The sequence below is a fragment of the Corvus brachyrhynchos genome, unplaced genomic scaffold (assembly GCF_000691975.1).
Source record: "Corvus brachyrhynchos isolate BGI_N302 unplaced genomic scaffold, ASM69197v1 scaffold523, whole genome shotgun sequence".
NCBI lineage: Eukaryota > Metazoa > Chordata > Aves > Passeriformes > Corvidae > Corvus > Corvus brachyrhynchos.
Window position 1 is genome coordinate 2717917 of NW_008237265.1, and position 11760 is coordinate 2729676.

The window sequence follows — 11760 nt, forward strand, 5'->3', positions numbered from 1 at the left end:
CTTCATGGCACAGGCAGAGCCACGGTCTCCTCCTGGGTCCTGACCTGTGCTTGTGGGGCAGAGGGGCAGATTGGTTGCTGGGATGTGCTTGACAGTGGGCCAAGATAGGCTGTGGACTCAGGCCAAGTGACAGCTGGGCTGTGCACCATAGAAGAACTTAGAGCTACAGTTCTGGTGTTAAGCACAAGCAAAAGTGACATCCTCATTCACAACTCTTATCTCTCCTTTCTTTTATACCTCTTAGGGTGTTTCAAAGATGACCGTATTGTGTTCTGGACTTGGATGTTTTCGACGTATTTCATGGAGAAGTGGGCCCCCCGGCAGGATGATATGCTCTTCTACGTCCGTCGGAAACTGTCCTATGTCAGTGGGGAGAGTACCGAGGGTAAAAAGGTGAGTGATGATGTATTTTAATTTGGGAAGCTTAAGATAACATAGGATTTGGTGTTGTGGAGTACCTGCAAACCAAGGATAAGGAATTTCCAACTCTGCTCGCCACAGTTATACAAAATTGACCCATAAGGACCCATGGTTAAGGTTGTGAACTCCGGGTGACCCTGCCTTGGCAGGGGGGGTTGGATTGGATGATCTCCAGAGGTCTCTTCCAACCCTAATGATTCTGTGATTCTGTAACATCAGCAGCAGTGTAAATGAGGTGCACTGTCATAGACTTGAGAAAATAAGAAAGCTTGCCTGCTTTTTTGGGAAGCTGATTTTTGTTTTGCTTTTCAGTGATGATACTTTAGAAACTCAAAGTGCAAGTCTAGAAAGAGAGAAAAAAAGGAGAAGGAAGATGGTCACACTGGTATTTCTAGAAGAAAACTGCCTGAGATACCAGAGTATCAGGAATGAACATCTGTTGGGTGTACTCAGTAGCAGAATGCAAGCAGCCTCCTGGAGCTGGGATGCAGCAATGACAAACAGCGGAGAAACTACTGTGTTCTCATAGTTTACATTTAAGACAATATGCCCCTCCTAAAGAACTATTGTTCCTTGCAAACATAGTCAAGTATCCTAGTACTGCTGCACAGGTATTTATTTCCCCACTGGAGATCTGAGAAACTTCTTAGCATTCCATGGCAGTTTTCATCTTAGGTAGGGGAAACAGAAGCAATAAATAGGATGGTTTTATTAGGAATTAAGGTTGGTGGCTGCAGGAAGATAAACGGAGGAAGAAAAGACGGGGATTAATTTCCTGACACGTGTAAATAATGGACACTGTTGTTAAATCGCAGGTATTAGTGAATGGTGTATGTGAAAGTGTTTGTAACCAGCTATACAAGAGTTCTCTGGGTTCAGATTTGGTAGTGCAAAGAACATTGTCAGCAATTGTCAGCTCCCTTGAGAAAAAGATTCCAGAACGTTTTCCCACAGTTTTGGTGAAGATGCAGAAAATGGACAGAATTATCTTCTCTCTTCTCCCTGGCCCTCCAACTTCCATCGTGACAACCACTAAGAAGAAGATGGCAAAATACGGTTCTTTCTATCAGATGAATGGTTTAGTCTTCAGCTAATGTGTTTGGAGCTTTAAGACTCGTGGGAGAAACTTCCATCCTGATTGTTGTTTAAGTGACGGTAAATGCATCCCTGTTTCACATCAAATGATATTATGGCTTTGTTCAGCCTGGTAAAAGCATGGGTTGTTTAACCTCTTGTCCTTCTCAACAAGGAAGGTGAATCTCAGAGACAGCCTAGTTGCTTAAATCCATTTGCAGACCCCTGATCCATCTGTTTAACTGATTCATTAGCTTAACGTGTTTGAATCTCTTGTGGATAGGCGACAGTGACATAAACCCTTGTATTTGCTCTCAGAGCATTATTAAAGCTTTCCAAAAGCACTATAAATAATTTTTATTTGTGAGGAGGTTTCGTAAGTGATGGTGACTACAAAATCAGCATTAGTGAATCATGTGTGGTAACAGTTGGGATTAGAAGTGGGCCTTATAGCACACAGCGTTTTGTAACTCTCCCTTGGCTGTCTGTATTTTGCTTGGCTTCTAAGAATTGAACCTTTCTTGTGACTTTGAAGTACTTCAGTTGCTTTGTGAAACTTCGTAGTTGGTGATTCATTGGTACTTGTTCAGCTGTCCTCCTGTTTGATTTGACTTGTCTGCTTTGTAGTTCCAGTTCCTCTTTTATCTGATTTTTGAGCCTGTCCAGTGAAGTGAGACAGCAAACAACTACCCGTACACTTTGAATTATGATGTCTTGGTTTGAAAGACAGGTGTCTGCCAAGGAAGGCAGGAGTCTCCCTTGAAATGAAATAAAAATGCAACCCCCTTCCCTCCAAATTACTGTAACTTTGAAATCAAGGGGCTTTCAGGCAAAGATATGAGGAATAGGAATAACAGTTCGTTACTATTATATATCTATATGTGTATAACAAGGCAAACAAGCAGCAATAACAAACACAAACCCAGTGCCAGCCTTCTCGGCTGTCGGGCCCTTTCCCCTCGGGTGCAGTTCCGCTCGCAGCCGGCAGGGGCGCTGGCGGCTCCCGGTGAGCAGGGCAGGTGCGATGGTTCCCCCGCGGCTGCAGGGGGTGGACCCTCGGGAACAGCAGGCTGGAACCGCAGGGACGAGCACAAATCCTGGGTGACAGATGAGATGTATCAAACTCCGGAGCTGCGGTGGGAACCCCTGGAGGTCTCAGCAGGCAGCATGTGCGGGGGCTACAGAGTGGTGAAGGCTCGAAGCAATGGGGGGGGCAGGGCAGCAGCAGCCCAGCTCCCAGTGGGGCAGGGAAAGGCGGGCTTGGGAATCCTGGGGTTTCTCTGGTAGAAGGAAGGCAGCTGAAAAAAAGCAGAAGCCTGCCGTGCTGACAAATTCCTTCCAGCCTCCCTCTCCGTCCAAACACCAGGAACTAACACCCCACAAGCCCAGGTGAAAGAGAGTAGCCAGATGGACCCCTCCCCCTGTGGCCAGGTCTTTTGTTTTTCTTAAGCACCCAGTAATTTGTCCCCCTGGCAACATGTATGGGGAAAATTCTTTAAGAGAAAAAGAAAGCAGAAGGAGAACTCCTAAAACCCCAATGTATGACTGTATGGGTTTTTAATTTACTTTGTGGTTTTGGACATTCTTTCTTGAAAAATGATGCCAAAATGCCAAAGTCACACTGTTAAAGGGGAGGGAGATGGAGACTGGTATCTGTAGAAGCTGGATAGAAGTACAAGCCTCCCTGCCACCCACCAAACAGTGCTCTCATTTAGATTCCATGGGGTAGACTGAAAAGGCAAATGAAGGGGAGAGTTCAGATGTTTGGGGACATTTAGGACTAGAACTGGAGCTGTGCTGTTGGCTCCTGCTTTATGCCAAGCTGAGCCAAATGGTCTGGTGATGATTCCTTCATGGACCACGTTGAGGGTGGCTTTGTAGTCTGGGTGCACTGTGAAACTAGTTCATTGTAGCTCTTCCACAAACACCACTATATATGTGCTCAGTGCTTAACTGGCTGCTGCAGGTTTTGGCTGAAGAATATTGGCAGAGGTGATTCATCCCATGTCAGCTCAGAACGTTAGTTTATGTTCATGAAAATAAGATCTGTGCAGCTTTGAGCACAGCAATCATCGGACTGATGACAAGGACAAAAAGGGTTGAATGTGGAGAGGCTGTTTGTCTGAATGCTGACAGTGGTGGTGTTTGTGTCATTTCCATGCCCTGGTGTGATGGTCTGTGTCAAGTGGGAAGCAAGTGTCAATGAATCCAGTGGTTCCCAGGTTTTGGTGCCTGTCTTGTGTGATTAAAAGTAGTTCCTGCTTGTGGGTTTGGATTCTTCTGTGCTTACTGGAGCTGAAGAGCGTTGGCAATAACATTTGATTTTAAGTTGAAGTGTAACAGAAGATAAGCAGAAAAAACCTGATAGGATCAACATTAGAGGTTCTGCTCTGTTTTGAGACTGGATGAGAAGGGCTTTGGATGCAGCTTAGTCACGATAGCTTTAAGTAATAAATCATACCATTTGGTATGTCCAGTAGGTGCTGCTGTTAAACTTCTCTACCATCATAAATTTTATTTTAAAGGGCTTTTTAAATTATCTGCTTTGCAGTCTGTCAGGTCTAAGAGACTTTCCGTTTGCTTCTCTTTTCCTTCCCACCAATTTCTAAACTGAGCATAGATGGATGAAACAGCAATTAAGCTCCTAATACATGAATGCCAGGGCAGAACTGCCTTATGGAATTCTGGACTATATCCACTACACAGACTGTTGGATCCCAGAGAAGTACATTTAATTCTGTCTTTCCTTGGCATGACACAGTAACACTCTTGAAGTTTTCCTTGCCAAGTTTTGAAGATACTTCTTCTCTTGGTGTCTTTATGCAAAACCACAGACCTCCTGTGTCAGGTTCTGTGCAGACCAAGGCATTATGGAGTGTAGCTTTTCCCAAGGTTAAGGAATTTAGCAGGATTTTGTAAGGTGGAATCCCTTTGACTTGTCGCTCTTTATTAAGTCAAGACTCAAAAGCCACTTTGCTGCTGCCTCTCATGCCAGCTGATGAGACCTACTAGAAAATGTAAGCCCTGATCTTCGCTTCCAAAGAGTCTTGGACACTGCAGGTTTGAAAGGTTAACATGGTTGGACTCTGGATTATGATTTTAAAATGCTGTTAGGTCAAGATTGATTAACTCTGATCTTTCTGTAGAGAGCAGCTTTACGTTCTCCTGGGAATCCAGAAGATGCAAGTATATAGTGTTACACAGACAGCTGGGAAATGAAGATAAAACTTCAGTGATGGACCAGCAGGTTGTATTCTGCCTTTCAGCGTACCTTTTCACCTGAAAAGGTACCTTATCTACAGGGCAAAGCAATAAAAACAATAAATGTAAGACACCTTGGTCATGTTTTGAGCTTGCCTGGATATTGGAGTAGTTCCTATTTTCTTCAGCATCTGTTACTGTGTCCCGCAGCCATAGGGAAGAGAGGAGAGAAGATCCAACAGGCAGGAATTGTGCCGCAAGATTGATTTATTTAATTATTTTACAAACTCTTTTATAGACTTTTTTCTTCATAGTCTAATTGGACAAAGGATCAGCCACCCTCTGGGTTGATTGGCTAGAAATCCTAAATATCCATTGTCAAAATATTTTTCTACTGTACCATAAACATAGTTCTACAAGGTCGCAGGTGTTCATAGTTTACAGAACTTCTGCAAATATCTTCGTGAGAGAGAAGAGTATCTCACGGGCTTAGAAAGAAGCAATAAAAATTCTTGCTAGCAGCAATATTGTATCCACAAGCATCCTATGAATGTGGAGGAGTAGAGTTGCTGCCAAATGCACAGGTTAGTCATTAGGACTGTTAAGTCTTCAAAAAGCTTAAGCTACTGATGTTGTGACTGCAGCTTCAGAAACAGAACTGAACAGAGCCGTGGTTTACATGTTCATGTGCATCTGGACCTGTGACTCAACAAATACTGCTTGTGGTGGACCAGTCAGTTTCCAAACCTAAATTACTTCAGGCACATGACTTGCACTGAAAATCACAGGATTTTCCTAACTGAATCCATAATTCACTGTCACCATCTGGCTGCCTGGAAGATTCAACAACATGAACTCAGCATCTAATAAAAATACAAGTTTTAAGAATCCTTCATTACTGGCTCTGTTGCAGTGTTGGGGTTTTTTTCAGCACTGCAAGCAAACAGGATGTCTCCAGAAGAGCTCTATGCTATACTTCATGGCAGTCCCATGCCACCACCCAGATGCTGAAGAGAAGTAAATAGCCAAAAATTGCATCTTTCTTGCTGAATAAATTTTCTCCTTGTTCATGGGTAGTATGTGGGAACAAACGATTGCAACACCTGCAAGCAGATACAGAGTTGGCTGTTGTGCCTCAGCTCTGCCATTGTGCTGCACTTGTAGAGGTATTGCAGTGAGCAGGCTCCTGCAAAAAGTTCAGCATCCAAACGGTGCTTTTATTTTGAAACATGAAAAAGGAACCCTGGCATTATCAGATTGATTAATTTTTTTGTAAGGAGCTCAGCATCTTCTGTGCAAAGATTTGACCTTTCTTTTGCAGTTCCCCTTGCCAGAAACCCCTGTGCTTTCTCATGCTACTTTGCTGATACTTGATTGTCTAAATGTGTGAGCATAAAGGAGTTGCTACCTGAGAACCTCTGCTCATGATGCACTTACGAAATCATCAGGGTTGGAAGAGGCCTTTAAGATCATCAAGGCCATCTCCATTTCCTCTGTGTGCTGTGGCAGACTGCTTGGAAAAAAAGCAAAAGAAAGAATGTACTATGATGAGTGTGACAGGAGCATCTTTTTTTCCACAGAGAATGATCCATGCTGTCTGTGACCTTCACTATGCTTGTGACACACGTGACAGGCTAACACCAGTCCAGGGTGGTGATGCTCTCATCTTCTGCCCTATTTCCAGAGTAAATTCCTGTTGAGGCAAAACAAGTGCACAGCTGAAATACTTTCACAGTATCACAGTTGCAAAACTCCAGACTCAGGAGGGGGTGTAGGCTGCAGGGGCATTTTTAATGAATTGCTTTATATTGCTTTCAGTCTCTGAAGAAATCTTCTTAAGCAGTCAAACAGGATGACAAGAAAGCCAGAATCAGATGTGATTTTAATATGAATGGCACTGAAAAGTGGCAGCCCTGAGCCATGTGGCCAAGAAGATGCTCTGTTTTCGACTGCAGAGAGCAACTTCACTGGGTAGGGAAGAAGCCCAGACCCAGTTTTCCCATCTGATCAATTATGCTGAATAATTCAGTATCAGAAATGCATCATATCTGTCTGAGTCACTGGGGAGTGGAGGGACAGAAGAGCACTGCTAGGCTGGGCTTGCATCCTGGAAAAGCTAAAAGTGTCTGCTTGGAGCTCCCTGAAAGGCCTCATCAGGCCACTGGTTCATCAGAGCACTTAGTGGATTTGATCTGTGGGTTACAGGCTGGTCAAGTTGCTTACTAGAGGTATGGGAATGTCTGGGTTCAGTGTCAAAATTAATATGCAATTCAATTGGAGCTCTGGAAAATCATCATCATGTTTGTAGTAACATTGGTAATTAGAATTTAAATGTCTAATGTCTGGACCAGGGTTTACTCCCACCCTGTCTTCTGGTTATTAACCCAGTTTATGCATTTCTGTATTCAACGGAGGTGGTTTGAAACACACTGATTTATTACCGTTCTGTAATGTTCCTTCTCCCATGGCAGTGTCTGCTGCCTATGGATGTAACGTACCTTCCTGAATCGTGGTGACTGGATACTGCAGAAGGCACGCTGTGTGTTGCTTCAGGTACTTGTGCTTCTCTATGAGCTTCAGAAAGGCTGGAAAATAACAATACAGGAATAAGGTAACAGTGAGCAACTTGTTACACCTGAAAATATGAGTTACTCTGTGGTCTAGGACCATGTTTGATAATGTTTAAATAGTCACACATGTATCTCTTCCCTTCATTTTGGAAAGCTGATTTAGCAGATCATGGAGCATTTGGGGAATGAAAGTTGGTGGGATTCACATAGTAAAAGTGTGAGGCAGCAGCAAAGATGACTTTGTCAGGATCCCAAAACCAAGTCATTCTTGCCTTGCTGATACTGCTCAGCATATTTGAACTCCCAGCCTTGTCTTACTTAGCCACTGTTAACCACTGTCCTGGTGCCACAGCCAGGCTAGGGATAAACTGTTTCCACACCCATGTGACTTACGGTTTGCACATTTTTGCTTTCCCCTGATTTGTTTGATGAGCATCTTCAAGCATTCAGACTGCTCCATTATTTGAACAACTTGCACTTTTATTTTTCATCTTTTATACCTCTTTTGCTATTTCTGGAGTTACAAAGGCAGAACTAGATTTTTGGGGTCCTTTTCACCTAAGTAATTTGAATTATGGTTGGTTGAAGTCAGCTTTTAATTCTCAGAGTCCTGTTAGCATTCTCACTCTTATAAGTTACTCATTCTTACCACTCCAGAATCTTTCTCATATACAATGTGCAGATACTGAAAGCAGATGTGTAGGCTTGTTAAATCTTTGTTTCCTATGTCTGTGACTTGCCAATCAGAAGGAAGGTCATGTGCTTCTTGAAAGAAGAAAACAGAATACATTTGGTAGGTATTCCTTGTGATGAAGTACTTTTACAAGAGCTATAATTAATTTTAAGGTGATTTCTTTAATACTGAGATATAAACTTATGTAACCATAAGAAGAAAGTAAGAATTCAGTGAGAAAACACAATCTCAAGGCAGTGCAGGATCTAAAAAACTTGTGTTTGATGTGTACCCTCAAATGAGGACGGCAAACAGTTATTTGCTGTAGAGTGATGAAGGGCAAAGGTTACAGGAGAGTTTTTTGTCTTTGAAGATGGAGGAAGCTGCTGTTTCTAGCTGCCAACTGATGGTATAGATTGCCCTGCATGCCTTTTACTCTTGTTCTCATTAAGAGATAAATGAGATCTGACTTTTGAACTTCACCATTCAGTTCAGAGCTACTCATAGACCAGTGTTTGTTCTTCCCCCAAAAGGACACTTGGGTGGGAGGAGAGGGTGCCAGCAAATCAAAGCTGGGAGATGTTTGCAGTGATACCTCATCTTCTCTAAGAGAGTTGGGATAATGAGCAGTGTAATTAACCCTAAATTTTAGGGCTGGACTTGACAAATCAAAGCACTTCTCATTCTAAGGTAAACTAAATTGTTAACTCCAGGGCAGTCTTAGGTTATTAAGCCACTACCTGCAACCAGAAACATAAATGACAGGAGAAAGATTAGGTTGTAAGGAATTAGAGGAATTACAGCAGTACTAAAACCCACATGAATAATGGGAATAGCTTTCCAGGACTGAATATCAAAAGGAATAAAGTCTACGTGTGAGTTGACTTCGTTGTTTCAAGCTGAGACTGCAACTGCAGTTGTTCAGTGGAGACAGTAAGGGATCCAGTGTGTGGGTGCAGCTCCCTCTGAGAGTCCCAGGCTGAGTACCATCAGTACCTAGAAGGTACCAGGGTGGGATAATAAAGTGGTGAAAGATCAGAATTTTAGCGTATCTTACCCAGAGTTTTGTTCAAGGAAAAAAACTCTGCTTTGCTCTCCTTCACAGCTATGTGAGGCTTTCTCCCTAAGAGCTTTTGGCTAGCTGCCTTAGGGTGGTTTTCTAGTCCCTGACTGTCTGCTCTATGCCCAGAAATGATTGTTGTAGCTTTAAGGTGGGTCTGGGGGTGGGAGGAGCCTTGGGGCTCTTGGGCGGGCTTGTTTCAAAGCCTCACTCCCAAGTGACAGCGTTACCTTGTTTCGTAGCTAGCTTGGCTTTTTGTTAGCTTAGGCAAGAAGTTTTTTTCCTTTTCCTGGCCTTGGAGACTGTGACAGCAATCCTTCGGTGGCCTTTGTTTTTTTTCCTGAACTGTTCAGGTTGGTTTTGGTCCAAGATTGGAGAATTGACGGGAGAAGAATTGGCTGGGGGATGGCCAGGAAGCTGAGGGGCTGCACTATCTTGCTCCCAGATCTCAGAAAAGCCAACCCTGTGAAAGAAAGTGTATGGAAAATCATGCTATGAAAAGCCAGCATCCACAAAGGAGACAGAGGAGTCCTACAGCTTTATTCAAATAAAGGGAGAGAGTCCACTGGGGCACACGCCTGTGGTGTTTTCTCCCTCGGATTTTGGAGGGTGTGGCCTCCTTTTATCCTAAACTCCCGGGCCTCTTCTGTTCCCCATTAGCTGAGGTACTAGGAAGGTATGGCCTTCCTGAATGGCCTACCACATATCCTCCCCTGAATCTGTCATTTTACCCCAAAGTTCAGAAGTTCAGGCTTGTGCAGACCCCCTTGCTGTTTCAGGAGCCCAGCTGTCCGGGCTCTGTAACAAACCTGCTGCCCAAAGTTAGTAGAGACATTAAGACCCATTTTAAAGACGTTAACACCCATACCTTCACCCATCAAATTGTTTGTAAAGACATCTTCCCTATCAATCCCTCCTCTTTTTATTTATCTTTATAAAACCTAGTTATTATTAACTTTACCGGTTTGAGACAAATTTGCAGGAACATCCGAAATGAGCGTCCTCTGATAGAAGGCAGGTTACAGCCATCCCATTCCTCCACCAGGTTTGGAAAGAATTTCCCTCGGAGGAAAGTGAAAAAAACACCTGTTTATTTAATAAGTAAAGTGCATGCAGACACGGGAAAGAAAAAGAATAATGCTAAATAATGAAACCTCTTGCTGTGGAGAGAACCTGGGTAGATTTCAAAGTCCTTTGTGGGTGTGGCTTTTTCCTCTCCGGAGCTGGGGTTTGGCGTGGGCCCCCTCCGGGCCAGTGATGTAGGGTATCCCGATGATGTTCCGGTGTTCTAAACAGTTCCAAAAGAGAAGAAAAAGAAACCAAAGTCCCAGGGCTTCATGCTTTAGCTAACGAGCAAAAAACTAGCTAAAAAAACAAGAGGAATGTAACTCTTCCCTGCTGCAGAAGCAGAGCAGCTGGGCAGGAGACGCCAGCGAGCTTATCTTGTGTTTTGAACACAGCGCTGAAGGAATTCCATTCCACCAGCCCCCTCTCCCATAAAGGTACAGAAAGGCACAGGGTTCATGTCTGGGCATAGAGCAGATGACAGGGGACACACATCATAAAGTCACACCAAGACATTTGTAGCGGGTTCAGTTCGTAAACCGGACAGAAACACCAATTGAGTGTAGTGGTTTTGTTCAAAATGTCCATTACTTACTTATTTTCTTTCTGTGAGATAAGAATTAGGAGAAAAGCAAAGCAGGCACAAAACTGAAAAGAATATAAAGAAGTTTATTAACTTATTAGACCTAAAAGAAAGGGGAAAAAAAAAAAGTTAGACTAAACCTTCAGAACACCTTCTTCCCCCCACCTTTCTCCCTTGTCCCACTGACAATGTAAAAAGACAACCCTTGAGATTTTCAGTCAGTTTACCACTTCTATAATAACCTTCTTCAGTTCACTTAGGGAGAGGAGTCTCTCTTGCTCATGCTATGGAGACATCTCCACAAGAAACAGTTCTCTCATGGCTTCAATGTCACAGGGAGAGAGCTGCCCTGGTTGGTTCTCTGCTTGCATGTGAGAGTACCTTCCCTCGACTTACAGCCTTCCCCACAACTGCTTTCGAGGGTCCAGTCTTGAGCTACTGGGGTACCATTTTTAAGGATGAGCTGTTCAGAGGTAAAGGTTCTCTTCACCCATCTCTGGGAGCATCTTCATTTCCAGAAACAGAGGCCCTCCTCCTCCCTTCAGAGCAAGGGTCTTCATCACTTTCATCTCTTTCTGTTCAAGCTTCTCATCAAATTACAGCTACTTCAATATTTGGTCATTTCAGCACAGGTACTTCTGCTCACAATTACAGTCATTTGCTTATTTCAGCACAGATACTTTTGCTCACAATTGCAGTTTGAATGCTCCACCCCCCCATGCTTTCATGAAATTACAATGGGTACTCTGAGGTATCATAGTCCATGACCATAGCTTTACAACAGAATTCTAGCTTCTAAGCTTGAAGCAACTCCTCTTTCTACTCCCTCAGCATTTCAGCTCTTCCTCCTTCATTGACTTTGGTGTCTCTATGGCGTTTTTTCACGTGCCTTCACCTTTCCTCTTCCTCTGACTCAGGAGAGGATTGATGTCTGCAGATTTCATCTGTTCTGGAGGAAACTTACAGCACTAAAAGGGTTAATCTCACCTGGGCCCCACAGCTGGTTGGTCACATGATCTTTGCCTTTGCCTTCAGATGAATCTTCGGCCACACTGGAGGGGGGGAGCCAGGCCGCGCCGCCTGCACGGAGCACGGCTGCGGGGCTGGCTCGCCA

The 11760-nt window shown here is 43.7% G+C and overlaps 1 protein-coding gene and 1 long non-coding RNA gene across 2 annotated transcripts in view; one reads left to right on the plus strand and one right to left on the minus strand.

Moving 5' to 3' along the window:
- The first annotated feature begins 218 nt into the window (after positions 1-218).
- KIAA0930 (KIAA0930 ortholog) overlaps positions 219-11760 on the plus strand; it is a 63415-nt gene continuing 51873 nt past the window's right edge. The window contains exon 1 of the mRNA XM_008630824.2: positions 219-393. Within this exon, the coding sequence (XP_008629046.1) occupies positions 283-393 (111 nt within the window). The 5' untranslated portion in view covers positions 219-282. The remainder of the gene's footprint in view (positions 394-11760) is intronic.
- LOC108445782 lies at positions 5049-10722 on the minus strand. The gene is made up of 4 exons (XR_001860759.1): positions 9960-10722; positions 9229-9461; positions 7194-7280; positions 5049-6388 (listed from the first exon to the last, which is right to left on the minus strand). It is a non-coding gene; the product is annotated as an uncharacterized LOC108445782 (long non-coding RNA).